The 23920-nt window shown below is 44.3% G+C and overlaps 10 protein-coding genes across 10 annotated transcripts; 7 read left to right on the forward strand and 3 right to left on the reverse strand.

Annotated features, from left to right (window-relative positions):
- Positions 1–56: 56 nt before the first annotated feature.
- On the reverse strand, positions 57–5440 carry SJAG_04423 (hypothetical protein). Its single transcript, XM_002175495.2, has one exon. It carries the CDS (start codon positions 4571–4573, stop codon positions 494–496), a length of 4080 nt encoding a protein of 1359 aa, XP_002175531.1. The 5' UTR covers positions 4574–5440; the 3' UTR covers positions 57–493.
- On the forward strand, positions 5205–6216 carry SJAG_06420 (hypothetical protein). The gene has a single exon (XM_011050715.1). The coding sequence runs from the start codon at positions 5775–5777 to the stop codon at positions 6021–6023; it is 249 nt and encodes an 82-aa protein (XP_011049017.1). The 5' UTR covers positions 5205–5774; the 3' UTR covers positions 6024–6216.
- SJAG_04422 (hypothetical protein) lies at positions 6153–6977 on the forward strand. The gene is made up of 2 exons (XM_002175494.2): positions 6153–6267; positions 6316–6977. The coding sequence occupies exon 2, from the start codon at positions 6383–6385 to the stop codon at positions 6713–6715; it is 333 nt and encodes a 110-aa protein (XP_002175530.1). The 5' UTR covers positions 6153–6267; positions 6316–6382; the 3' UTR covers positions 6716–6977.
- Positions 6978–7861: 884 nt separating this feature from the next.
- On the reverse strand, positions 7862–11114 carry SJAG_04421 (transcription factor; the record flags this gene model as incomplete). Its single annotated transcript, XM_002175493.1, has 8 exons — positions 7862–8548; positions 8603–8820; positions 8931–9009; positions 9057–9428; positions 9493–10721; positions 10772–10852; positions 10900–11059; positions 11106–11114. 8 exons carry the CDS (start codon positions 11112–11114, stop codon positions 7862–7864), a joined length of 2835 nt encoding a protein of 944 aa, XP_002175529.1.
- A 550-nt stretch (positions 11115–11664) lies between these two features.
- SJAG_04420 (hypothetical protein) lies at positions 11665–12805 on the forward strand. The gene is made up of 2 exons (XM_002175492.2): positions 11665–12153; positions 12221–12805. Exons 1-2 carry the CDS (start codon positions 12062–12064, stop codon positions 12600–12602), a joined length of 474 nt encoding a protein of 157 aa, XP_002175528.1. The 5' UTR covers positions 11665–12061; the 3' UTR covers positions 12603–12805.
- SJAG_04419 (fungal protein) lies at positions 12741–14061 on the forward strand. Its single transcript, XM_002175491.2, has 3 exons — positions 12741–13003; positions 13062–13394; positions 13476–14061. Exons 1-3 carry the CDS (start codon positions 12940–12942, stop codon positions 13931–13933), a joined length of 855 nt encoding a protein of 284 aa, XP_002175527.1. The 5' UTR covers positions 12741–12939; the 3' UTR covers positions 13934–14061.
- SJAG_04418 (tyrosyl-DNA phosphodiesterase Tdp1) lies at positions 13995–15941 on the forward strand. Its single transcript, XM_002175490.2, has one exon. The coding sequence runs from the start codon at positions 14109–14111 to the stop codon at positions 15663–15665; it is 1557 nt and encodes a 518-aa protein (XP_002175526.1). The 5' UTR covers positions 13995–14108; the 3' UTR covers positions 15666–15941.
- On the forward strand, positions 15876–19798 carry SJAG_04417 (C2 domain-containing protein). The gene has a single exon (XM_002175489.2). It carries the CDS (start codon positions 16126–16128, stop codon positions 19714–19716), a length of 3591 nt encoding a protein of 1196 aa, XP_002175525.1. The 5' UTR covers positions 15876–16125; the 3' UTR covers positions 19717–19798.
- Positions 19799–20470: 672 nt separating this feature from the next.
- Positions 20471–22999, forward strand: SJAG_05332 (translation elongation factor 2 Eft2,B; the record flags this gene model as incomplete). Its single annotated transcript, XM_002175488.2, has 1 exon — positions 20471–22999. One exon carries the CDS (start codon positions 20471–20473, stop codon positions 22997–22999), a length of 2529 nt encoding a protein of 842 aa, XP_002175524.2.
- A 216-nt stretch (positions 23000–23215) lies between these two features.
- SJAG_04414 (60S ribosomal protein L33) lies at positions 23216–23714 on the reverse strand. The gene is made up of 2 exons (XM_002175487.2): positions 23435–23714; positions 23216–23385 (listed from the first exon to the last, which is right to left on the reverse strand). The coding sequence occupies exons 1-2, from the start codon at positions 23641–23643 to the stop codon at positions 23268–23270; spliced, it is 327 nt and encodes a 108-aa protein (XP_002175523.1). The 5' UTR covers positions 23644–23714; the 3' UTR covers positions 23216–23267.
- Between the last annotated feature and the right edge of the window lie 206 nt (positions 23715–23920).

Below are 23920 nucleotides of genomic sequence, written 5' to 3' on the forward strand. Positions count from 1 at the left end.
GAGCACACTTAGCTGGCATGTGGGGCGTGTGGGGTAATCTGCCACATATCCCACCTGAAATTTCATTGTTACAATAGCAATAAAACGATGCGTCCGTCGGTATTTACTTTTTTCGCTATGGAAATCACTCGTTTAGCTCTTAAATTACTTAAGTAATTAAGTTTTTTTTTTATTTTTTTCTATATTTTTTTTAAGTCTCAAAAAAATAAACAAATGAATGCAGTTAGAAGACTTGCCTGCCTTTAGCTATTCATCCTTTAAGATTCTATTGGCTAAATACCGGAAAGTCTTTTAAAAAACAATTACGCACTGAAAAATTGAGTAACCGAGTAAAACAACATATCACATAATTCAAACTTTTAGTAGAATTCAGCCATTACAATTATGATTAAGGGCGATCGGAATTCCTTCAGAAATCGGTCAGAACAGAAGTTATACTTTTTCTCCAAGTGTCAAGTGTCAAAAAGTTTAGTATTTCATAGCGTCGAGAAGTTTAGACGATATCTTCATTAGATTTTTCGTCTCTCTCTGATAATTGGCCGTGTATTGTTTTTTTGACAATATCTTCATCAAAATAGCGACTGTGTGGCCAACCATCAATATGGTAAAGTTCTCCACACAGGGATTTAGTAATATACATGATACGGTCGATATGATTCACAATGGCATATGCAATCGTGCAACCGACGGCGAAGTTTACATAGTTTTTCTGGTCCAAAAGCGTGATGTCCACACGACTCGGTTCGTTTATAGATAAAGGGGGAAGGAAGATGTCACCATTTTTAGTGAAGAAACGGTCCACCAAGGGTGCAGGTACGATTTGAGGAAGGGGATTTTCAGTAAGAAGAGACGTTGAACACATGTACAGCACAGCCAGTTGTGAGGCTATGAACTTTGGTTCGAGCCAGCCGATGCGAAACATTAAGGCGTAGGTCCAATTCTCATCAAGGGTCGTTAAACATGTCATAAATGAATTAAGTAAGTCCAAAAGTTCTTGTTCGGTTTCTATTAATTGTTCATACCGATCACGAGGCCATCGGCCGATGAGGGCAGGCTCAAACTTCACAATTGCTAACCTCTTTTTCAAAGCCATAAGGGTTTGCGATAGTTTGAGAATAGTACTTTGAATGTCCGTATCAATATGATTATGGGATGAGCGTCGTGCGAAGTTTGAAATATCGCAGTGAATTGAACCTATTTGAATAAGGAGTTTCCCGAGCGTTGTCCTAATCATACGGTGAGCAGTAACAGGTCTTGGAATCATAGAAAATATAAATGCCGCTGTAATACCAGCAGCAACTGTAAGAAAGCGACGGTATGCGACGTCCCATCCTACTCCCAGAGTTACCAGACCAGGCTCATGGAAAGACTTCCACGAGTAGCCAACTGTGAGAGCAATGGATACGGCGAAAATGGAGGCAGGCATGGGTGTTAGGTATATAAGATGAATGCGAATAAACATAATGATTGGGAAGGCAATAGCCATCACCACCGCCAATCCGTAAGAATTGCCTTTACCATGTCCCGAACTTATGTACCATAGCATCATTCCTACGGTACAACCAAACAGAGTACCGAGAATTCTAGCCAGGTAACCGTATATAGTATCACCGCTGAAACGGGCCAAATTCATTGTTCCCAGAATAACGGTCCAGAAGCCACGATTACGGTAATACCATATGGCGCTCCCACGACAAAAAGACGGTATGGTGCATATGACTGCTAACATTCCGACTTTGATAGCATGTCGATTATCCGCAGAGAAGATGTGTTTACAGAAGTTGATTAAATGAAGGTCAATCAACTGACAGATGTTGTTTGGAGGTTCAGCATCTGGGTTTCTTGCCTCTGTAAACGTTTTATAGACGTCTTCTTCGGGATCGTTGGGGGCACTATCTTCGGTGTAATCATCAGATTTTGTAAACTGAGACATTACAGCAAAACGGAATGCGTGTAACGGCCACCAAAGCCGCCGCAATTGTCTGCGGTGTTCCAAGTCCATCGTTGCTTCAAGAATCTGCAGTATACCCCGAATAACTTGAAACAAATGTGCCTCGTAGAAGTAAATTACATATAATGAGCGCAATGAATGAAGGTAATTCAGGTCATCAGTTGTCAGAAGATCGACGATAGGTGCTTTAACATCGAACAAGCGATGCTCATCAAAGTCAGCCATAACTGCTCGCAGTCGTCGATAATGAATGCGCAGTGCGTTAACTCTATAAGAATGATTACGCCGTTGACTCTGTCGACTAAAAAGATGGTTAAGTCTGTCGCTGTTGTAGTCATCGAGCCACCCATAAATGCCGTCTAGTGCAACTATAGATTCATTTAACAACTTTGCAGTAGCATCATTAAGACAAGACACAAGTGATTCTAACAGCTGCGGCGGATGATAAGGCAATTTATTTTCCAAAGTCATGTAATGCTGCGCTTCAAGAAGACCAACTGGTTGGTAGGAATGATGCATCGCATCATAAAACTTGCTTAGTGCTGCCTGCACCTTGTTCTTTCCTTTCGAACGTCCAGTAGCGGCTGTACTTTTGGTCGCTATTGTATGATGTTCACTTTCATCATCAGCTACAGAATTATGGGCGGTGCTCGGGGCATTCGTACGTCCAAGAAAAAAGTCACTAAGAGAGACGTAAGATTGCGGATTCTGTCCATGGGAAAGACTTTGCGTAGATGCTACCCTACGTGGTTCAAGTCGACTTTGCGTTCCTGAAGTCGCAATGGAAGACGTCCGACTTATGCGAGAACGAGATCCATCCCTAGAGTGCTGACGTTCATGGCGCGAGTGTAAAAGCGAAGCCTCTTCGTTATTACTGACATCTTGATCCAATGCATTCAGGACATCATCGTCGTAAATTTGCACATTGTGAACAATGAGCCGATTGAAGTAAGAGAATGCAGTCATACGAAGTGCAATCTTCTCAAACATAACGCGCAGCGCAATGAGATCGGAGCCTTTCAATCGTCCATACGTAAATTCGGTGTCCATAAATTGCTCATTTGTTTGCATTTTGGAAATATCGTCTTTCAAGGAAGCGACGTCGGCATCAATAGACGAAAAAGCCGTCCAGCCAGCGGACGAAGGTGAAGTTGCCAGCATTTCACGTTGTTTTTGGAGAATGCACTTACTTTTCGTGGCAAGCCCTTGCAAACTTTCCGTATATGCAGAATTACATGTTTGAGGAAGAATAAATAATGTACAGCCAACAGCAATAGCTGTCTGTACGCAAAATGGAATGATGAAAAATAAACCAATGCTGACGGTAAAGTAAGGATATAGAGGGCCGTAACAAGCAGAGATAATAACACAAATGCACGAGAAAACGCAACTGAACGTCAACGGCGGGTACTTCACTTTGATTCGCATGATTACAGCGACACCGACAAACTCAAACAGAGCCCATATGATAGAAGGCAGCGCACGCACAAAGTAACCTTGGTAGATTGCTTCCAGCAGGCACTGATTCACATTAGTGAGCGACACCGTGCATTGGAAGCCTTGTGATACCGCTACCTGCAACGACTCTGCCGGCGATGGTGAACCTCGGGAAACTGTTGCCAGTTTCGAGGCTACAATTGTCCACGCCCAGGCTGAGAACAGAAAAACAAATTGATAAGCTGTCTTCCACAGCATTGGAGCCACAGGCTCCATGGGTGGGAACAGCGAAGCAACAATAACAACGAAAAAGCTTGATTGACCGAGAACACGATTTGTGTGTCGACAGATAAGAAGGAGCATTGCAATCCAGGCCGCAATGGCAGACCGAATTACCGGACGAAGACCCTTTTTGTTTAATTTCGGTCGCACCCAAGCTAAAACTTTGGGCCAGTGACAGCGTTGCATCCATGGATGTTTTTGACGCATCTCCTTGAAATTCAGCCATTTCTTCTTCTGTTTGGCATCATCACCCGGCTTTTTGCTGGAAGAGCCCGACTTTACTCTGTACAGAGGCAAAACATCTGGCAATTGGCCGGTCACATGTGGGTCATTGGCTTCGGGATCAACAAAGTGGACTTCACGATGCTCACTGTCAGGGGTTGTGTTTGTCGGTTGTGGAGAAGGCGCTTGTGCGTGCGAGCTTGTTGCACTAGCGCGAGTGGAATTGGTGGAATGGAAGCTTGATTCGGGTTCAGTTGTTCTAGATGAGGATGGAGGTGTGGAATCATCGGTGATGGAAATAATGGGGACTCTTACAGGGGTTCCTGCAGGCGGTCGTTGTGAAAGCCTCTGACTACTACTCCGGTTAGTGTCAGTGTTGTGATTGTCTTCATCGTCTGTGTCGGATGACGACGGCGAACGATCTCCAGGAAAATGATCACCCCCCGCAAAATGAAAGTGTGCTCGAGGTCGTGAACCGGAACCCAGTGGGCGAGAAGAAGATGTCGCGTTGGAGGAGCCTGCAGACTGCGTTGAGGCAGTCGATGGATGGGAAGCGGCAATTGCACTCCGAGGGTTAGTAGTTTGTTGACGTCGTTCCTGAACCTCTCCAGGCTCAGAACTGTTCGTCGTCGGTAGGGACTTGTTTAAGCTCCCACCGTTTGGAGCATTGTTGTTGGACATACTGCGACGCTGAAGAAGACGTCTTCATAAAGGGTTTGTGTGTATCTGTGGTGTGTCCGTAGACGAATATATAATCAATTAGAAACGAACGGATCAACAAGTAACGACAGCTAAAGACTCCGTAGAAAGAATTTGTCCAGCAGGTATTGGTCACAACCACGACAAGAATGTCAGAATTATAAAAATAGGCGCCCACAAAAAGACGGGTAGATCGCTTTTGCTGATTAACGTTGCAAAGTCGAATTGTTTACAGTTCTGTGTGTATTGTTCGTCTAAAGGTCAACTGCTCAGAAGTACTTATATGAACACAACAAAACACTCAATTCAAAAACCCAAATCGAAGATAAGATAGGGTCAAAAGATAGAAATTACAGCTCAAAATTCCAATTGTCGTCTGGAATAGGCAAGCAAATAGTGGAAAAGAGAGATGTTATAAACAGTAGTCAGAACACGTCCAATTTCGATCGGAAAAAAAATAATGCAATAGTACAAAACGAACGAATCCAAAACTTGCAACAAAACAGGCTAATTTGTATTGTCTAGCACAGTAAATCCGGGCTTCTTCGTGGTAGAAACTAAGTGAGGATGGCGTCTATACTAAATATTATATGACGTCAGCATCAGTAAGTTTAAGTGTGGAAGTGGACAGACCAGAGCCTAGGCTACTCGAGGAAACGCTATCATAGCCTATAAAAGAAGTAGGAGATGAAGACCACGAGAGCACGAGGTCGGCAGCAATAGAGATTTTCGCTTGGTTTCCAGACAGCGTTCTTCAGCCGCTACGACGACAATATGGGGTCGAGAAATAGAACAAGCGAGTAGAGGGGTGCAGGGGCTAAGACGTTGCTGGCTCCAATTCTGTTGACGTGTCCGTTTAAAAAACGACTAATCAGAGACGAACGTGTCGCAAAGCTTAAAAACCCGTAAAGTGCAAATGTGCGAGTCCATCCCGAGTTGTGACATGCTTTGTCCTATTAGGTGAATGATCGCTGATATAGAGAGTACGATATGCGACAACTGAGGCCCAATACGAGCGCTAATTAAGTCGGCTGCGAAACGATAGAGGGCAAATATTAAGTTCATTTTATTAACACACACACACACACACAGGAACGCACGCTCACGCACGCACGCACTCTTTCTCGCGCGCTCCTTCTTTCTGTCTCTCTCTCACTCGCTTCGAGCGAAAAGGAATTTACTCATGATCCCAAGTGTATCCGTCAGGAATTGGACGTTCCTGGACGCGCCTGCGCGACAATATGAATCCCACGGATCAAGTCGACGAGTGTATTCACACAAAACGTTTCCATCCGTGCATGCGGTTTGTATTAGCAAAAAACAACACTTAACGATTCACGTATTTCCTCACATTTGGCATACTGTGGACCCAACATCGCATGCGCACATCCCTTGGACACGTGTCCCTAAGCGAAACATTACCATCAGGTGACTTCGCTTAACCGCCCCGCCAGTTTACGAAACGGCACCCGCAAAACGGGCTACATCATCGGTATGACATCACCGACTCAAACAATGAGGAGGCAAGTGGGGAAGTGACGGCGATGGTGATGTCCGCCGGACTCAAGGAGTACGTAGGCGGTTGGTAGTTCAGTGTAGGGGGAATTGAGGCCCAAGACGGACATCGACGTGCTGGCCACAGCAATCCACACGACACCACCACGAAAACATAACAGGTATGTCACGCGTTTTATCGAACATGAGTTACAACTAACCATCAGCAGAACACCGAAACAACCTGTCGGCTGTCAGCGAGATCCACTTCGGCTAGCTCCAAAATTCAGAACAAAAATGCTTCTTCTTCGTTTTCATCGGCCAGCTTCCAAATCTGTTGTTCGATTTGCACGGTACACATCGAGCGGGTCATTTAACAATTCACCGTTCAGCGGACCGGTTGTAGAACCCGATCCCTTTAAAGAGCGCGAGAAAACGAAGGAAGACTACTTTGTGCATCAACAAGAGCTGGAGAAACTTCGCCGTTTGAAACGGAGCTTGCAGCAGCACCGTAAGGAACTCGATCAAATTGAACAGCGGGTGAACAGCCTTACCCAGAAACATGAAGAACAAATGCCTTCTTCAACGGAGAACAAGGACGACGAATCGAAGGAAAAAACACGCCCCTGAGCGAAACCAATCCATTGGACTTGGCTCATTGCTGAAAAGTTGTCTATCAGCTTACCGACCAACAAAGGTCACTAAAAAGGGAACTATGGACACCCCTGTACCGATATGTATGCACGACTGCGGAACATGCACATGAAGACACGTTCGCGTGTCTAAGTAGTAGCAGACCAAGAATTTAATGATGACAGTGAGAATGATTTGCATGTGATGTGTATAATAGCATCAGCAGTATTAGAGTTAGAGAGACGTAAAATTCGGTTGCAAGGAGTATATCCCATTGAAGATATCGTACAAAACGAGAGACAGGGGAGACAGAGAAAATAAAGAAATAAAGAGATAGAGAGAGAGAGAGAGAGAGAGAAAGAAAGAAAAAGAAAGAGAGAAAAAAAGAGAGGACAAGAGAAGGCATTCCAACAATTGGATCCATTGAACTGCAGTTCCCTTGATTTCGTGCGTTTTGGAGACAATGAATCGGCATAGCAAAAAATTAAATCTTTATACCTTGACAATCTATCCGCAATGAGATGTGTGCAGGCACTTCCACAAGTCGAGCGAGGAAATATTTGACATACGTGCGCCATATCAATCACAAGGGAATCTGGATACGACGACAAAAATAACAAGCTTAGAGACACAAACGAAGGAACCAAAGCATAAATAGCGTAGTGCACTTCCCTTGTTGATATTTCCATACAGATTTAATTAGTAGCAGCAGTAAAGAAAAAGGACCAATAGTAGTAATATAAATTAGACAGAACGGTATACATTTTGAACATAGCATGCAAACCAACATACTTTTTACGCGAAATAAAAGAAACAGAGGGGAAAAAGTAGGAACCAAAGATTGAGAAGTAGCAAAAAATAAACAAAAAGAGCGTAAGTGGGTACTATTTATTGTTCGGGAACCAAACACGCGTACCAAAAATCTTCTCGACATAACATTTGACCTGTCTGTAAGCAACACACATTGAAATACAACATGAACGAGTTTGTACGTGCGCGTGTGACAGATGTTTTTCGGAAACAGAAACGTTATAGGAACGATGAGCTTGTAAACTCAAAAGGGGGGGATATGTCTGTCATTGAAAAGCCAAATAAGGCACATGCAAAAGGTAGAGAATTCCAAAATCATCAACGAGCTCCGTCTTACTTGGCTGCTTCCAACCCAGAGTCCGACAAACCCATTACCGATTTGTCGTTACCGGCTAGACCATCATGATTGCCCATGGCGTCCTGTAAGTATAGCTGTGCTCCATCAGTAGCAGTATCATTAAGGAAGCTGTCAAAGTCAAAATCATTCATCATACTCAGATCAGAATCATTCTTGGAAGTGAAGCCGAAGAGGTTATTATCTTGATTCATCATTTTCGAACCATTGCCTTGAGCAAGACCAGACATGGCATTCGGATTATTGTTGCCATATCCGGCGACAGCGGATTTCGCTGCAGTGACGGAAGATGGATCGGACACCGGCATTCCGGATTTTGACATGCGTAGATTCATATCGCCTGCATTCATGGTACCCGTCGTCACATTATTCAAATCATTGGCACCTAAAGATGCTGTCGCCTCTGAATTAGTAACATCTTGAGGCAAGGGTGCAGTGGGGAAGTTGGTGGCCGAAGGCATGTCTGACGAAATCCGATTGATGTTGTTTGGAGCAACACCATTTGTCGTGTTAGTCATGCCGTTCGCTGGCGACGATTGCATTGTCGACCTCAGTTGTGGTGAAGGTGCTGTGACCGAAGCTGGAGACTGTGTTGCGCCTTTCATATGCATATTCGGACTCATCTGCGGTCGTTGGATTGGAGAAGCAGATGCCTTTCGTGCTTGCTTTAGATTGTTAGTATCACACACGGCTGAGTGAGGATTAATCAAGAGGCGTACGTATTGTTGTGTCCGCATATGTTGAGCAGCGGCCCAGTTATTTTGGGCGCCTGGAATCATTCCACGCATGGCAGCTTGATTTAAGACTTCAGGCGTCATCGCATTATTTGCGTATGGATTCGCAAAGTCAGGAAATGTGCCATTGGCATAAGGTGCCTGTCCATACCCGCGAGCCATGTTTTGTTGCATATTCGGATAAGGTTGTCCATTTAGGTTACCTGAGTTTGTTAGTAACACAAAGTCCTTGTGAAAAAAACTCTTTGAATTAAGGCACTCTTAGGCATAATATTGTCTTAGAGCTTGTTGAAACCGCCTTATATAAACTTACCTTTCTCTGGTTGATTGGGGACGAATTTTTTTTGGGCCATAGCAGCCATTTGTTGCTGCTGCTGCTGAGCCAGGGGTTGCTGTTTTTACACAGTTAGTGTCGTTTAAGTATGCGAAGAAAGCGTACCTTATTTTGAGGAACCTGATCGGCGCCAGGGCGTTTTTGCAAGGGTGGCTTTGGAGATGCAGAAACCCTTGCTTTCGGGCCATTCGCAAAATTGTCATTCACAGCGTCCTGTGGTGATGTTGTTCGCTCTTGTTCCTGTCGTGCCATCATTAGTCTTCTCTTGCTCTGTTCTTCAAGGGCGAGTAATTGCATATGATAATCGTTCAGCGCAGGATTTCCAGGAACCTGTTGCGGCATATTCTCGGGGAACACGTTGCCATTTCCGTACATATTCATGAGCATTGGATTTTGCGAGGCATCTTGTGGCATGGGCATCCGTCCACCAGCATGTGAGGGAGGTTGACCACGTTGAGCATTCATGGACATCCAATGCTGAGGGTCAGCCATGCCCTTGAGAAAATGCCTGAATTTGTTTCTGTTGCATTTGGGGGTTAACGTGGTAGAAATTAAGCAATTGCTGCGGAGTTAGACCAATAGGATTTATTCCTGCACGCAAGAGAATCTGTTGCGCTTTCCGAATCTGATTTGCATAGTTAGATGCATTGAACGACGCTGAGTTGGCGGGTAGCTGAGCTGTAGAAATAGTTCCCGAGGAAAACTGGGATTTAACTGATACCTTTTCAACATCACTAATAGGAGCACCCTGAGGGCGAACATTCGGCTGTGTTCCAGCTGCTGGAACGGCAGCTGCTTCATTCATTCCGGCCATGGCTGGATTAGTAGAAGGCATTGCACGGTTGGGTAGTTGATCAGACACAGGCATGGTCGGATGAGGTCCCATTTGGCGGGGCATTTTTTGCGCAGACACAGCCTTTTGTGCGAGCTGCTGTCTCTGAAGTTCATTGGGAATGGCGTTCATTGGTTGAATAGGAACCTTCGCAGATACAGGCATATGTCCGTGTTCGGCGGGTGTGTTATTTATAAGGGCTGGGTTGGAATAGGGATTCGGTTGACCTACACGAGGATAAGCCGCCATTTGCGGCTGTAAATGGTAGTACCGTTGTTGTAATTGCGGATGCTGACGCATCTGACGAAGTTGTTGCTGTTGTTGCTGTTGCTGAAGATAGTGCTGATTAAGTCGCATTTGCTGAATTTGGGCAGGTGTTGGCGGGAAAACAGAGGCTTGCTGGCCAGGGACCGATATGGTTGCGGAGTACGGATGGGGATGTGTTTCAGGATTGAGGCCCGTGGAATTAGATGAGATCGAAGGAGGGATAGTTTGTGAAGACGGAGACTGGTTTTGCTGTTGTTGATACATAACGGGCCGATCAGAAGGTACAGCAGTCGCCGGTTTACGCTCTTGCATTCCCTTTGCCGCCGCCTCATAAGCCGCATTACCGGTTTCCTGGCGAACTGGCGCCTGCTTGTTTGCTTGGACCCTGTTCATTGCATTAGATGCGTCTACAGAGTCCGGTAATTGAGAGCGAGCAAGCTGTGATTGAGGAGGAGCAGTGGGCGCAAACTGCGGAACAGCAGCCTGCTGGTTTCTGGTCCATACTGCTTGTCGTTGTTGGGAAGCAGCCATTGAAGCCAAACCAGCAGACGTTGTCGGACTCACTCGAGAACTAAACACGTCCCAAAAGAAATCCCACCATTCTATTAGAAAGCCTCCTGGAATATCAATCGGCCGTCGAGAAACAGAAATATTGTCTGTATTTGCATTTACTAAATAAGCCAATTAGTAAGGGCTCGCATGAGACGGAAAAAATACATACCAGAATTTCCCGCATTCGTTTCATTCGGGTAACTATCGGTGGGATTGTGCTTGGCTTCCACCTTCGAAATTTGCAAAGAATCTATCGCGGGTGAGCTAAAAGTTCCAAAGACGAAATTATTATCGTACCCTCTAAAGTTTCCGGCTTTTTTACCCCGTTATCCTGCCCATTTTGAAGTTGCACCTTTGCCTCGTCCAGAAAGGCTTTGGCAGCGCCTTCGAACTTATTTTTTACGAAATAGTCGTAAATGTAAAAGTTCAAGAGGTCAACGGGATTGGAGAGACATGACTGTGTACATTAGTAACAATAAATGAGAAGATTTCGAGATTTATACCTTCTCCATGCTGTTTAACTGCGCAACAGAGGAATTTTCAGAAACTTTGACTCAGTAATCCACCGAGTGTTCACACAATTCATACAATTTTTACAAGTACTGCTTCAGCGATCCTCTACCAAAATTCTGGTCAGATAATATATATCGTCCCTTAGAACCACAGAACCTATCGCGAAAAGTCGAAAACGGTTGTAAGTCGAGGGTTAAACGTTTTTTGGGGTCGGGATGTGTTGGTGAATTCTTGTCATTTGGTGGTGACTTTTTGGTGGTGAGTTGAAAAGCGCGCCCCCACAACACGGGATAAGCTACGGAAAAGCGAACTCGCAGAAAGAAAAATATGTTCAAATAGGGAAGGCCTAATTCACGGTATGTCACTTGAAGAACAAATTTTCTGAGAACACTGTGTTTGGCTGTTGTAAAGATGTGATTTCAGCAAAATTTCAGCCTTAGAGATGCCGTTGTTTCTCTTCTTTTTTTGTCTATGCAGTTTTGTAAAAATATAACTTCGTGTGTTTAATGCTATTACGATGGTTGGAAGGTTGCATGGGCAAATTGAGGTGTATACTATTATAAGAACGAGGTGGTGTTATCACACAAAGAAATAATTTTGTAATCTTTATAATCAATCGTCGATTGACGAACTAAAGCAAAATCCTCATTGGCTAGTATGAGCTTCCAGCGAGTGTGCTTAGACGTTATATACGATGCTAGGGGTTTCTGACTTATTTTGTCTCACTCTTTAGCAATGCTTCTTCATACGGTACTACCGTCTGTAAACTCACCCTCGTCATAGGGTGCACGACTCCTCCTTACCCATTGGAATTGCCGACCTTCTCTTCAACTTCTTCGTCTCATTAGTCATTTCTCTTTAGGGGAATTCTTAACAACGAATCGGGTGTTTTTCGTCCGTCCATTTTACAAAATTTAAATATCGTAGACATACATACAAAGGGACAATGATCGAGAAACTCTCTGAGAGACAGCTCACCAATTTACGTGAATTTTTAGACAACGAGTTTTCCACAATATCACAACGCTACCAAAAGAAGTATGTTCACATATTTTAAATGTCTTCTGTTTTTAATTATTGTATTCTCTAACCTATTTTCCCACAGGTTTCAACCAGACGGGTTTCAAACTCTCAATGATTTAATTGATGCAAGTAAATCGTATATTGAAGTGATTAGTGGAATACCACTTCCCAGATATACTTATCTGGCTTTAAATTATTTACTGAAATACCTGGATTTTTTCGTCGACGCTATTGTGACGTTTCCAGCGAGCCCAAAACCCATGTTTTCATTTTTGAAACAGCTCGACGAGTTATTTCAACAAGCTGTAATTCGAGGAAACATGTCGGTTACAGAAGGTGTCCGCGTAAAAAGTCTTACCGAGAGTTGTCGAATGGTGGTCCTTTCGAAAATGGAACGGACCGGCGGTTACGAAAAGGAATGTACAGAAGTTTTTGAGGCTACTTTACAGGAATTGAACATATAATTAAGCTGTCTGTAGTCTCTGACTACTGTACTGCTGACTATGAAATTCGCCTTTTGACACAATTTATCTGCAAAAATTCAGAGAAACAGCAATCTATATCGTCAAACAGAGTATGCTGTTTAAGAAAATAATCCGGAATATTTTGTGCTAAAGCAATATGTTTAATCCTTGTTTTACCTTTGCTGCTGACTCTCATTTCCCGTTTCCGTTTCCGCTTCCACACCCACCAACACTTGCAGCAGGAATTCTTTACCGAAGAGTGACTGTCTCGTAAATTGTGGTGATATATGCTTTAGGAAGAAATCGGTTGATTGTATAAATACAAATTGGCAAGAAAATGTTGCTTTTTAGTGCATTTTTGTTTTTCGCGGGCATACTCCTTGTGAAGGCCGACGCTTACTGTACGTGTTTTGCCCCAACGACTAATCCAAATATATTAACTTAACGTCCATAAAACAGTCGACAAAACCTCTTCATCTGCTCCGGTAGCAACTACGATTTATTCCGTCGTCAGTGGCACTGAAATTACCAGTGCAGTTACTACCATTACAGCTAGCAGTACCAAAACAAAAACTGCTCCAACTACCGTTTTTGACTGCCGGTCAGCAAGCTACATTGCCTCTGACGTTCCCATCTGCAAACCCACAGATGGAGTCCGCTGGGTGAAGGATAAGTCGTATCTTATTCAATGGGATCCCTATTACTTTGGCACAGAGAATATTAATCTTGTTCTTTCGTACAAGAATTCAACCGGTTTGGTTGCCGTGGAAAAGAAGCTTAATAATTACAAAGGTATGTTTTTTGTTGGAAATGGCCAAAACACTCGCTCCAGTGTTGTCAATCTTGGATTTGTCTGCTGACATGTTTCTTTAGGAGAGATTACACTCAAAGTGAACAAGGACTGGTTGCATGACGATGACAACCAAACAATCACCGTAGATTTGGAGACTACCGGCACCAACAACGTTACATTGATTACTGGCCCTACCGTCAACCTGGCCTCTGCATTGACGGAAGAAGAAAAGGCTGCAGAAGATGCTGCTCTTTACGGGCACAAACGAAACCTTAAGGCAGCTATCATTGTTCCTGCCATTTTCCTTGTGATCATTTTGGCCGCATGTATTTATCACGCCCATACCAAGGACACTTGGCGTTATTGGTTTTACCGGTTGCGTAGACCTCGTCACGGTTACGGTATCCGTCGCAGTCGTCGTCAACGTATGGCTGCAGATGAACAATGGAGCACTATTCCAGACGAGGCTTACTCTACTGTGCATGAAGATACTGATGACTATCACAATATTGCATCCAAAAAGCTTTACCAGTCTTAGAAAGTGGTCAAAGTGTCTGTCATTAGACTTTCTTTTTTCCGTTGACTTCCGTTTGCCCTTGGTGAGTCTATGATATTTTATTAGTAACGGTTTATTAGTTTAAAAGCGTGTCCAAGTAATATAATAAACTGTTCAAATAATGATTTTGTTTTCGCTGGCTACTAATATCACATAAATGAGGCGACGCGCCGGGCCCTCTGCGTCGCATGCGAGACCACGTGCGGAAACTTTAATTCGACATTTGAATGTTGAACAGACAACACGCGACATGTCTTCCCCCACTGACTCTCGAAAAGTGAAAAAAAGGAAATTGTCTATTGAAACATGTGAAAAACAGGATTCACCCATTTTCTTGAATTCTATTAAGTCACTGCCCGATGAAGAGAATGTTCATTGCCTCAGTCTTCGTCAATTAATTGGCAGTAAGAATCTCCGTGAGACATGGCAATTCAATTTTTGCATCGATCTTGGTTTCATCGTGGAAAACATGCATCCAAGTGTCCTTAAACAAGTAAAAGTTCATGTCACACACGGTTATTCATATGACTCACCAAGAATGGATGTCCTGCGACAACAAAAGACTCGTCTCCCTATGGATATAGAATTACACAGTGTGTATGTTCCGCAATGGGGAACTCATCATTCCAAAATTATGGTCAATTTCTTTGCAGATGATTCGTGCCAAGTAGTGATACACACAGCGAACATGATTCAAATGGATTGGGAGGGAATGTCACAAGCAATATACAAAACGCCTCTACTTTGGCGGAAAACAGTCGAACGGGAGGGACCACCCTCGGTTGGCGACCGTTTCCAAAAAGACTTTTGCTCATATCTGTCTCATTATAAGCACTGTGCCAAACTCATCTGCAAATTACAGCGATATGATTTTACTTCCGTAAAAGCCATATTCATTTCATCGGTACCAGGAAAGTTTGGAGGGGATAAGCTCGATTCTTGGGGTCACAATCGTCTGGAAAAGGAATTGGCAGCCATCGAGTCCATGGCAGAGTTTATGGGTCCCCGAAACAAGTTCCAGGACAGCGACATTTGTGTATCCCAGTGTAGCTCCATGGGATCATTTGGCGCCCGACAGGCATTCTTGAAGGAGCACACAAAGGCGTTACATTGTGACCTCACCCATTGGAAGTTGATATTTCCAACTGTTACCGATGTACGGGATTCACTGCTTGGTTGGCATTCTGGTTCTTCCATTCATTTTAATGTTACAGCGAGAGGTGCTCCAGCACAAGTGGAAGAACTCGTCAGACACAATCAGTTATGTAAATGGAAAGCAATGAAATCGGGACGTCAGCGCATTGCTCCCCATGTGAAGACTTACATGCGTCTAAACGACGAAGGTACTTTAATCCGATGGGTTCTACTTACGAGTGCGAACTTAAGCAAGCCAGCTTGGGGTACCCTGGAGGGTGTTGCTGCGAATTCTAAGACGGAGCATGGGTTACGAATCCGTTCCTATGAAGCGGGTGTTCTACTACATCCGGGTTTATTTGCTGATGACTCAAACAGTGCTTGCGCGTTTTTTCCCGTTTACAAATCCAATTCGCTCAAATCCCCCAACTTTGACTTTCCACTAAGCGTCGCTATACGTATGCCTTGGGATTTCCCCCCACAGCCTTATGGTGACAAGGATGACATTTGGTCTCCGTCAATTCCGCGTAATGAGACAGATTGGTTGGGTTCGAAATGGCCACCAACGGACTATTCATAGGTTTCCCCAACTCGGAAAGATGCTCTTGTTTGATTTCTCTACATCCACAGTTAGCTCCTCATCGGCAACTTCATTACTGGATCCAATCCATTCGGCGCACGTGTTCCAAAAACCAGATTCGCTTTTCCGGAATTAATGTCGCAAAGTTTCGGGTATGCATTAACTCCTGACGGTCTAATGACATCAAGTCTGAGGCAATTTTAAAACAAGTCAGACAGGATAATTCGAAATGAGTTACCTTCTACATTTTCTTTCAATTGTTACGAGGAATACTATCAAGTAGAAGAACAGGTTTCCAACGCATCAACGTTCTCTTTGTTAATTGATTTTTCTTATTTCAACTTTTGTATCGCTCTCTAAAGGTTTTTGCTTCAGTCTCTTAAAAAACAAGTTACTTTTTTCGAAGTTGTTGTTCTGTCAATTCTGTTAAAAAATACGAATTGGTGTCAAAGAAACCAACATGGAAGATCAACAGAGCAATCTTCGTTCTTCCGACCCATACTCGGGAAGAAGGAAGATTCCTACCATCCCTCGGTTTTTTCGTGAGCGAAAGGAACGCGCGGAACGGAAAGCTAAAAAGAAACAAGCCGAAGCTGAGCCAGAAGAGACTTTTGACCCAATAACACAACGCAATGTCACTGTTCAAGACATCAACTACGATTACAAGGCTGCATGTGAGAATCCCAAGCTTGTTGTGCCCCAGCAGAACGAGATAACTCAAAATGGTCTTCCGCGTCAACAACCTTACATATCTTCAACTCAGCCGTTGACAACTTACAAGCAACGTCAAGATGATCTTGCTCCTCCAGAAGCATTACACCAATACACACGCGATGTGCCTATCAACGATGAAAAAACAAATATCTTGTTCTACCCCACGCCCTCAGTTAACTTGAGATTTATCTCTGATGAATTGAGGAGGAAGACAAACAGATACACGTTTGTGTGTTTCATTGTGGCCGTCCTCATTACTTGGTGGTCGACTAGGTCCCGGTTTGCTTCAATTGTTACGCCATTGATTATGTCATGTGCGTTTTACATGTGGGTGCAATATGTTCAGCAACTCGGTGAACAAGTGCAATGGGGTTCCGAACAGGCGCGTGGTGAGTTCTCTCGTTTTAACCTTATTCCCGAAAGTGCCGAATGGATGAATGTGTTGTTGGAATCGGTTTGGACTCTCGTGAACCCGGAACTATTTTCATCCTTTGCTGATCAAATTGAGGATGTCATGCAAGCCTCTGTGCCATCGTTTATTGAGAATATCCGAATTGCTGCGTTAAGCCAGGGAGAAAACCCAATTCGCATTGTCTCCATACGTGCTCTTCCTTCAGATGAGTACGAAAAGTCCATGTCAGATGGTGATGCCAATGCTGCAAAGGCTAGGGAGCTTTGCGAAGAGAATGTACCTGGCTCGCGTTATTACAACTTAGAGCTTTGTGTCGCTTATCACGCTAAACCGAAATCCGATGGAAATTTTGCTAAGAGAGCATCTAACATGCACATTGAGATTATATTTTATCCAGGTGTCAGAGGTACGCTTCGTTTCCCTCTTCCCATTTGGGCAGAGATTAAGGGTTTTGTTACGCGCCTTAGACTTCGCATACAACTGGTTCCTCAAGTTCCATTTGTGAAGAACATCACAATGTCTTTGATGGGCCTTCCTCAACTTGACATTTCAGCTGTGCCCATGGTTGAAAATGGACTTAATGTTTTGGGGCTACCTGTAATTAGTAATTTCGTGAACAACTCGATTGCAGCTGCTGCGAATGAGTATGTTTGTCCTAAGAATATCACGATTGATGTTTCAAAGATCATCGTCGGTGACGATGTCAAAAAGGAAACCAATGCTCTTGGAATTTTGTTTATCCATATTGATCGTGCTGAAGGACTATCAAAACAGGATGTTAATGGATTATCTGATGCTTACATTACGGTTACACTATCGAAATACGGAAAGCCACTTTACTGTACCCGCGTAGTGAAGCATGACCTTTATCCAACTTGGAACGAATTTGCGTACATTTTAATTTTCCCTGAACATATAAAGGCCGCTGAAAAAGTTGCAATGGAACTTTGGGATAGTGACAGGTTCACTGCTGATGATGTTGTTGGAAGGACGAAGCTGGATATTATTCCTCTGGTTCAAAACGCCGGTACTATTTACGAACGTGAAGATGGTTTGGTGGGTCTTGACGAGGACACTAAACTACCTGGCAAGTTGTTCTGGAAGGTTGGTTACATTCCAAAAGCAAACTTCAAGTCCTCCCTTCGGACTAAAGGCCTTAATATCAGTGTCCCTCGTGAACTTCGTCAGCAGCCGGAATTTGAAAACCCTAAGGGTTCTTTAAGCTCAAAGGAAGAGGAAGCTGCAGTTACTACTGCTTTAGACCCGGAGTACCCAAGTGGAATTTTTGCATTTACTCTTCATCAAGCAGCCAATTTGGAGGTAAATAGGCCTGTTGCAACTTATGGTAAGATTAAGGGTGCGCATTCTTATGAGGCACCCCGTGAAACAGGTGCAGCAACCGCTGAAGAGGGTAAAGGACTGCCTTCGTCTTATGTTTGTGTTGATATAAATGACGAGCTGGTCTACAAAACACGGACAAAAGTATTCTCTTCACAACCTATTTATAATGCTGGAAGTGAAAAGTTTGTTGCCGATTGGCGCAGCGCCATGATTACATTCACTGTACGCGAGTATCGCCTACGTGAGCAAGATCCCATTCTGGGTGTCGTATGCATTCCGCTTGCAAAAACTTTAGAAACGGCGTCGCAACTTACCAAATGGTTTCCGATTGAGGGCGGAATGGGTTTTGGAAATTTACGAGTGTCTATTTTGTTTAGAAGCTTGAAGTTTCAAATTCCTCGTCCATTATATGGTTGGAATATCGGAACCTTTGTTTTTGAATCGCCAACGATTGAGGGTGTATCAGACGATATATCTTCAATCTCATACAGTCAGCTACGTTTCTATGTTGGCAGTTTTAAAGGGAAAGCTAAACTGGATCATGATTCATCTTCTGAGAACTGCAGGTGGACTGTGGGCCAACGTTATCTCAAAGTTCCTGTTCGTCAACGTTTCAAAACGCCTGTCTCCTTCGAATTACGATCAGGAGTGGGTAATCGTTCCAAGATTTACGGAATATTTTGGTTAATGACTTTGCTGGACAATGAATCCTCAGAGATTGAAGTCCCTCTCTTTACAGTAAAAGACCCACGTCGTATTCTACAAAACATGGTAGATATTGAAACCGCAGAACAAACGATGGGAGTTAAAGTTCGGGGGTACCTTCGCATGAAAGTTTGCTTCACTCGCGGGCTAAGTGATGTTCATGAGCAAACGCTCACCACATCTGATGAATTCAAAACTTATGAAACGTTTACGGCGTTAAAAGGACAGAAAATGCGTCAAGATTTTGTGAACGATATGACCAATCCCGTGCAAGAGTACTTTAGCAAATCACGGCGCCAGAGTGTGGCTTCAAATTTCACCGCGTCGTCTAATGACACTTTTGCATCGCCTGTACATCAACAGAACCTACAACCTGCAAACGCAAACTTGCTGCAACAAACAACCTATCAGAATGGAGATTCTAATTTGGCAAACGAATTAACAGAGCTTGGTACCCTATATCAAGTCCCAGATGCATCTGCAGAAAAGCATCAGGAATCTCCTAAGGTACAGCACAATTTGAATCCTCAAGCGCCTGCTAATCGTGCTAGTAATGTTCCATCGGGAGACGCGCTCAATGATGCCAATGCACGCCGTTCGGAAACGAGCCCCTCAAACACGAATCACTCAATTGATGAGGATATGGACACAGATGTCAGTTTTGAGAGTGAAAACGAACGTATTTCAGACGGCAGTGTTTATAGGCATGAAGATGACCTCAGTGTCCAAAGACGTCTGCATCGCGGTAGATACAGCCATAAAAGTGTTCGTACGTCGCTGTGGCTAAGAGACGGATTAAAATTACATTGGCATAGTTTCAAGCGACTTTTTTCCCTTGCTGGTGATCAGCCAGATGTGGAGACCGAAATTCCAAAGTAATAGGTGCTACGCTGAACACTGTGTATAACTTTTATTTAATGAATAATTTAAAGGATGACTAAAATCAACTATAAAGACAAAATGTATTATGAAGGGAGAGTAAACTGGGTTACATGTGTGTTAGTGAGTAAATTTATGAACATTTACATAATTAGATGCTTAACCGGTGTTACATGAATGAGCGTACAACATAGCCTTCGTATTATTCAATCGTACTACCCGGATTAAGATTTCAATACCAAAGCATATCATCTCTAAATAACAAAAGAAAAATTCCCGTACGATATTCCAAGTTAGACAACACCAGGAATATTATATTGCTACGAAACATTGATTTCTAAAATGACTAAGATCAAAAAAAAAAATAAAAAAAATAAAATGCCGCGCTAAAAACATAAAACCTTAGAGAATTTTCACGTCCGTAATAAATTAAAACTACAAATTAGAAGTACAACCTTAATGATAATTGCCATAATAGTCGGCGTACAATTCTACGTTTATTAAAGTTAGTCACGTGAAAACAATGAAAAGCTTATTTCGGGAACAAAAAAGTATACATATACCTGTAAAAAAACCAGTTTAACGCTTTTAATTGAATTACATAAAATGTATTCAAGTAACGTTTCTATTTATGTTTAATTCATTTTTATAACAAAACTAGGGTAGGGTTAAATAGGCTTGAACAAGAGGACTTTCCCTACCACACCAAAACGCAACCAGAGCCAACCACGCCAAGGAAAAGTAAAATTGCAAGATGGTTGCTTTTTCGCCTGAAGAGGTCCGTGCTTTGATGGACAAGCCGTCCAACGTCCGTAACATGTCGGTCATTGCTCACGTCGATCACGGTAAGTCGACGCTGACCGACTCCCTGGTCCAAAAGGCCGGTATCATTTCCGCCGCCAAGGCCGGTGAGGCTCGTTTCATGGATACTCGTCCTGATGAGCAAGAGCGTGGTGTCACTATTAAGTCCACTGCTATCACCTTGTTCGCTGAGATGACCCAAGAGGATCTCAAGGACATCAAGGAGCCTACTGACCACAACGAGTTCTTGGTTAACTTGATTGACTCCCCTGGTCACGTTGACTTCTCTTCCGAGGTTACTGCCGCTCTTCGTGTCACTGATGGTGCTTTGGTCGTCGTCGACACTATCGAGGGTGTTTGTGTCCAAACCGAGACCGTCCTTCGTCAAGCTCTTGGTGAGCGTATCAAGCCTGTTGTCTGTGTCAACAAGGTTGATCGTGCTCTTTTGGAGCTTCAAATTTCCAAGGAGGAGCTTTACCAAAACTTCTCCCGTGTCGTTGAGTCCGTTAACGTCGTTATCTCCACCTACTACGACAAGGTTCTCGGTGACTGCCAAGTCTACCCCGACAAGGGTACCGTTGCCTTCGCTTCCGGTCTTCACGGTTGGGCTTTCACTATCCGTCAATTTGCCAACCGTTATGCCAAGAAGTTCGGTATTGACCGCAACAAGATGATGCAACGTCTTTGGGGTGACAACTTCTTCAACCCCAAGACCAAGAAGTGGTCCAAGAGCTCTACTGATGCTGAGGGCAAGCCTCTTGAGCGTGCTTTCAACATGTTCGTTTTGGACCCCATCTACCGTATCTTCGATGCTGTCATGAACGGCCGTAAGGAGGAAGTCTTCAAGCTTCTTTCCAAGCTTGAGGTCAACTTGAAGTCTGATGAGAAGGAGCTCGACGGTAAGGCTCTTCTTAAGCTCGTCATGCGCAAGTTCCTTCCTGCCGCTGATGCTCTTATGGAGATGATTGTTCTTCACTTGCCTTCCCCCAAGCTCGCTCAAACCTACCGTTGCGAGACCTTGTACGAGGGTCCCATGGATGATGAGTGTGCCATTGGTATCAAGAACTGTGACCCCAAGGCTCCTTTGATGCTTTACGTCTCCAAGATGGTTCCCACCTCCGATAAGGGTCGTTTCTACGCTTTCGGTCGTGTCTTCTCTGGTACCGTTCGTTCTGGTCTTAAGGTCCGTATCCAAGGCCCTAACTACGTTCCCGGTAAGAAGGATGACTTGTTCATCAAGGCTATCCAACGTACTGTCCTTATGATGGGTTCCAAGACTGATCCCATTGATGACTGTCCCGCCGGTAACATTATTGGTCTTGTCGGTATTGACCAATTCTTGGTCAAGTCTGGTACTTTGACCACCTCCGAGGTTGCCCACAACTTGAAGGTCATGAAGTTCTCTGTCTCCCCTGTCGTCCAAGTCGCTGTTGACGTCAAGAACGGTAACGATTTGCCCAAGCTTGTTGAGGGTCTTAAGCGTCTTTCCAAGTCCGACCCCTGTGTTCTTTGCACCACTTCCGAGTCTGGTGAGCACATTGTTGCCGGTGCTGGTGAGCTTCACTTGGAGATTTGCCTTAAGGATCTTCAAGAGGACCATGCTGGTATTCCCCTTAAGATCTCTCCCCCCGTTGTTTCTTACCGTGAGTCTGTTAGCGAGCAATCCAGCATGACTGCTCTCTCCAAGTCTCCCAACAAGCATAACCGTATCTTCATGACTGCCGAGCCCTTGGGTGAGGAGCTTTCCGCTGCCATTGAGAGCGGCCACGTTAGCCCTCGTGATGATTTCAAGGCCCGTGCCCGTATCATGGCTGATGAGTTCGGCTGGGATGTCACTGACGCCCGTAAGATTTGGTGTTTCGGTCCCGACACCAGCGGTGCCAACCTTGTTGTTGACCAAACCAAGGCTGTTCAATACCTTAACGAAATCAAGGATTCCGTTGTTGCTGCCTTCGCCTGGGCCTCCAAGGAGGGTCCCATGTTCGAGGAGAACTTGCGTTCTTGCCGCTTCAACATTCTTGATGTTGTTCTTCACGCTGATGCTATTCACCGTGGTGGTGGACAAATCATCCCCACTGCTCGTCGTGTCGTCTACGCTTCTACTCTTTTGGCTTCTCCTATCATCCAAGAGCCCGTCTTCTTGGTCGAGATCCAAGTCGCCGAGAACGCTATGGGTGGTATCTACTCCGTTCTTAACAAGAAGCGTGGTCACGTCTTCGCTGAGGAGCAACGTGTCGGTACTCCCTTGTACAACATCAAGGCCTACCTTCCCGTCAACGAGTCCTTCGGTTTCACTGCTGAGCTTCGTCAAGCTACTGGTGGTCAAGCTTTCCCCCAAATGGTGTTCGACCATTGGTCCGCTATGAACGGTGACCCGTTGGACCCCTCCTCCAAGGTCGGTCAAATTGTCGTCGAGGCCCGTAAGCGTAAGGGTCTCAAGGAGAACGTTCCCGACTACACCGAGTACTACGACCGTCTTTAGGTTACTTTGGTTAGCAAAAAATGAAAAGCAAATCCATCTTGGCACGGTATATTGAGATGAGGAGTAAGGATTAGCAGGTGAGACTAGATACGGTAAGAACGAGGTCGGATGGCAGGCCGTGCCATTCACCACACAAGGTACGTAAAACCATGAAACTTCATTAAAGCGTACGCCAACAACACCGTCCACCCACCAGCACTACTACACCCAAGAACATCAGCAACGAAAAATTTTATGTGTTAGCTTCACCATACACTCGATATTTTATTTAAATGTTAGAGGGGTAAAGCATGACTCTGAGAGAAGCTCCGAAAGTCTTCGAGGGAAGGTTGTGAGTGAAGCGAGCACGGACAACACCAGAGTTACCGTGAGGACGAGCGATAGTACTGACGAAGTTAGTAAAACAAGAACCGAAGAAACTGTTTATTGACATACCCCCAGATAACACGAATCTTAGATCCACGGACGGCCTTGGCACTCTTGTAGACATAACAGATACGCTTGCCCAAGTAGAATTGAGCAGCCTCCTTGGAGTCGCAACCCTCAACCTTCACCAAGGAGGTACCAGGGCGAATGTTGCACTTGCTGCGTTGGAAAGAGAGGTGCTTGGCCTTAACGTACAGTCTGTGTCCTTGAGCAGGCATTTTGCAGTGTTGTGTCGAAGCTACGTTGACAGAGTCGCAAAGAAGATTGTGTTTTTCGACGTCAAAAAGAGCAGTCACACACATCACATACCCTACCCTACGACACCCTTATCACTAGGATACCTTAAAAATCCTTAAATGAATACGGAGCTACCTTAACATGCGTTGATATACGTTATCGATCGCTACACTCCACTATCACTTTTAGCGTAGAATACAGGGGTGTAGTCCGCAAGTCGTAAGGCAATTGGCTCTATCGTAGCCTTGGCTGGAACTA

Source organism: Schizosaccharomyces japonicus, assembly GCF_000149845.2.
Source record: "Schizosaccharomyces japonicus yFS275 unplaced genomic scaffold supercont5.2, whole genome shotgun sequence".
Lineage (NCBI taxonomy): Eukaryota > Fungi > Ascomycota > Schizosaccharomycetes > Schizosaccharomycetales > Schizosaccharomycetaceae > Schizosaccharomyces > Schizosaccharomyces japonicus.

Coding starts and splice junctions, on each gene's coding strand:
- SJAG_04423 (XM_002175495.2), bottom strand. CDS start 4,573: ATGTCCAACAACAATGCTCCAAACGGTGGGAGCTTAAACAAGTCCCTA.
- SJAG_06420 (XM_011050715.1), top strand. CDS start 5,775: ATGATCCCAAGTGTATCCGTCAGGAATTGGACGTTCCTGGACGCGCCT.
- SJAG_04422 (XM_002175494.2), top strand. CDS start 6,383: ATGCTTCTTCTTCGTTTTCATCGGCCAGCTTCCAAATCTGTTGTTCGA.
- SJAG_04420 (XM_002175492.2), top strand. CDS start 12,062: ATGATCGAGAAACTCTCTGAGAGACAGCTCACCAATTTACGTGAATTT. Junction 12,154..12,220: donor TCACAACGCTACCAAAAGAA/GTATGTTCACAT, acceptor ATTTTCCCACAG/GTTTCAACCAGACGGGTTTC.
- SJAG_04419 (XM_002175491.2), top strand. CDS start 12,940: ATGTTGCTTTTTAGTGCATTTTTGTTTTTCGCGGGCATACTCCTTGTG. Junction 13,004..13,061: donor TGTGAAGGCCGACGCTTACT/GTACGTGTTTTG, acceptor TCCATAAAACAG/TCGACAAAACCTCTTCATCT. Junction 13,395..13,475: donor GAAGCTTAATAATTACAAAG/GTATGTTTTTTG, acceptor ATGTTTCTTTAG/GAGAGATTACACTCAAAGTG.
- SJAG_04418 (XM_002175490.2), top strand. CDS start 14,109: ATGAGGCGACGCGCCGGGCCCTCTGCGTCGCATGCGAGACCACGTGCG.
- SJAG_04417 (XM_002175489.2), top strand. CDS start 16,126: ATGGAAGATCAACAGAGCAATCTTCGTTCTTCCGACCCATACTCGGGA.
- SJAG_04414 (XM_002175487.2), bottom strand. CDS start 23,643: ATGCCTGCTCAAGGACACAGACTGTACGTTAAGGCCAAGCACCTCTCT. Junction 23,386..23,434: donor AAGATTCGTGTTATCTGGGG/GTATGTCAATAA, acceptor TAACTTCGTCAG/TACTATCGCTCGTCCTCACG.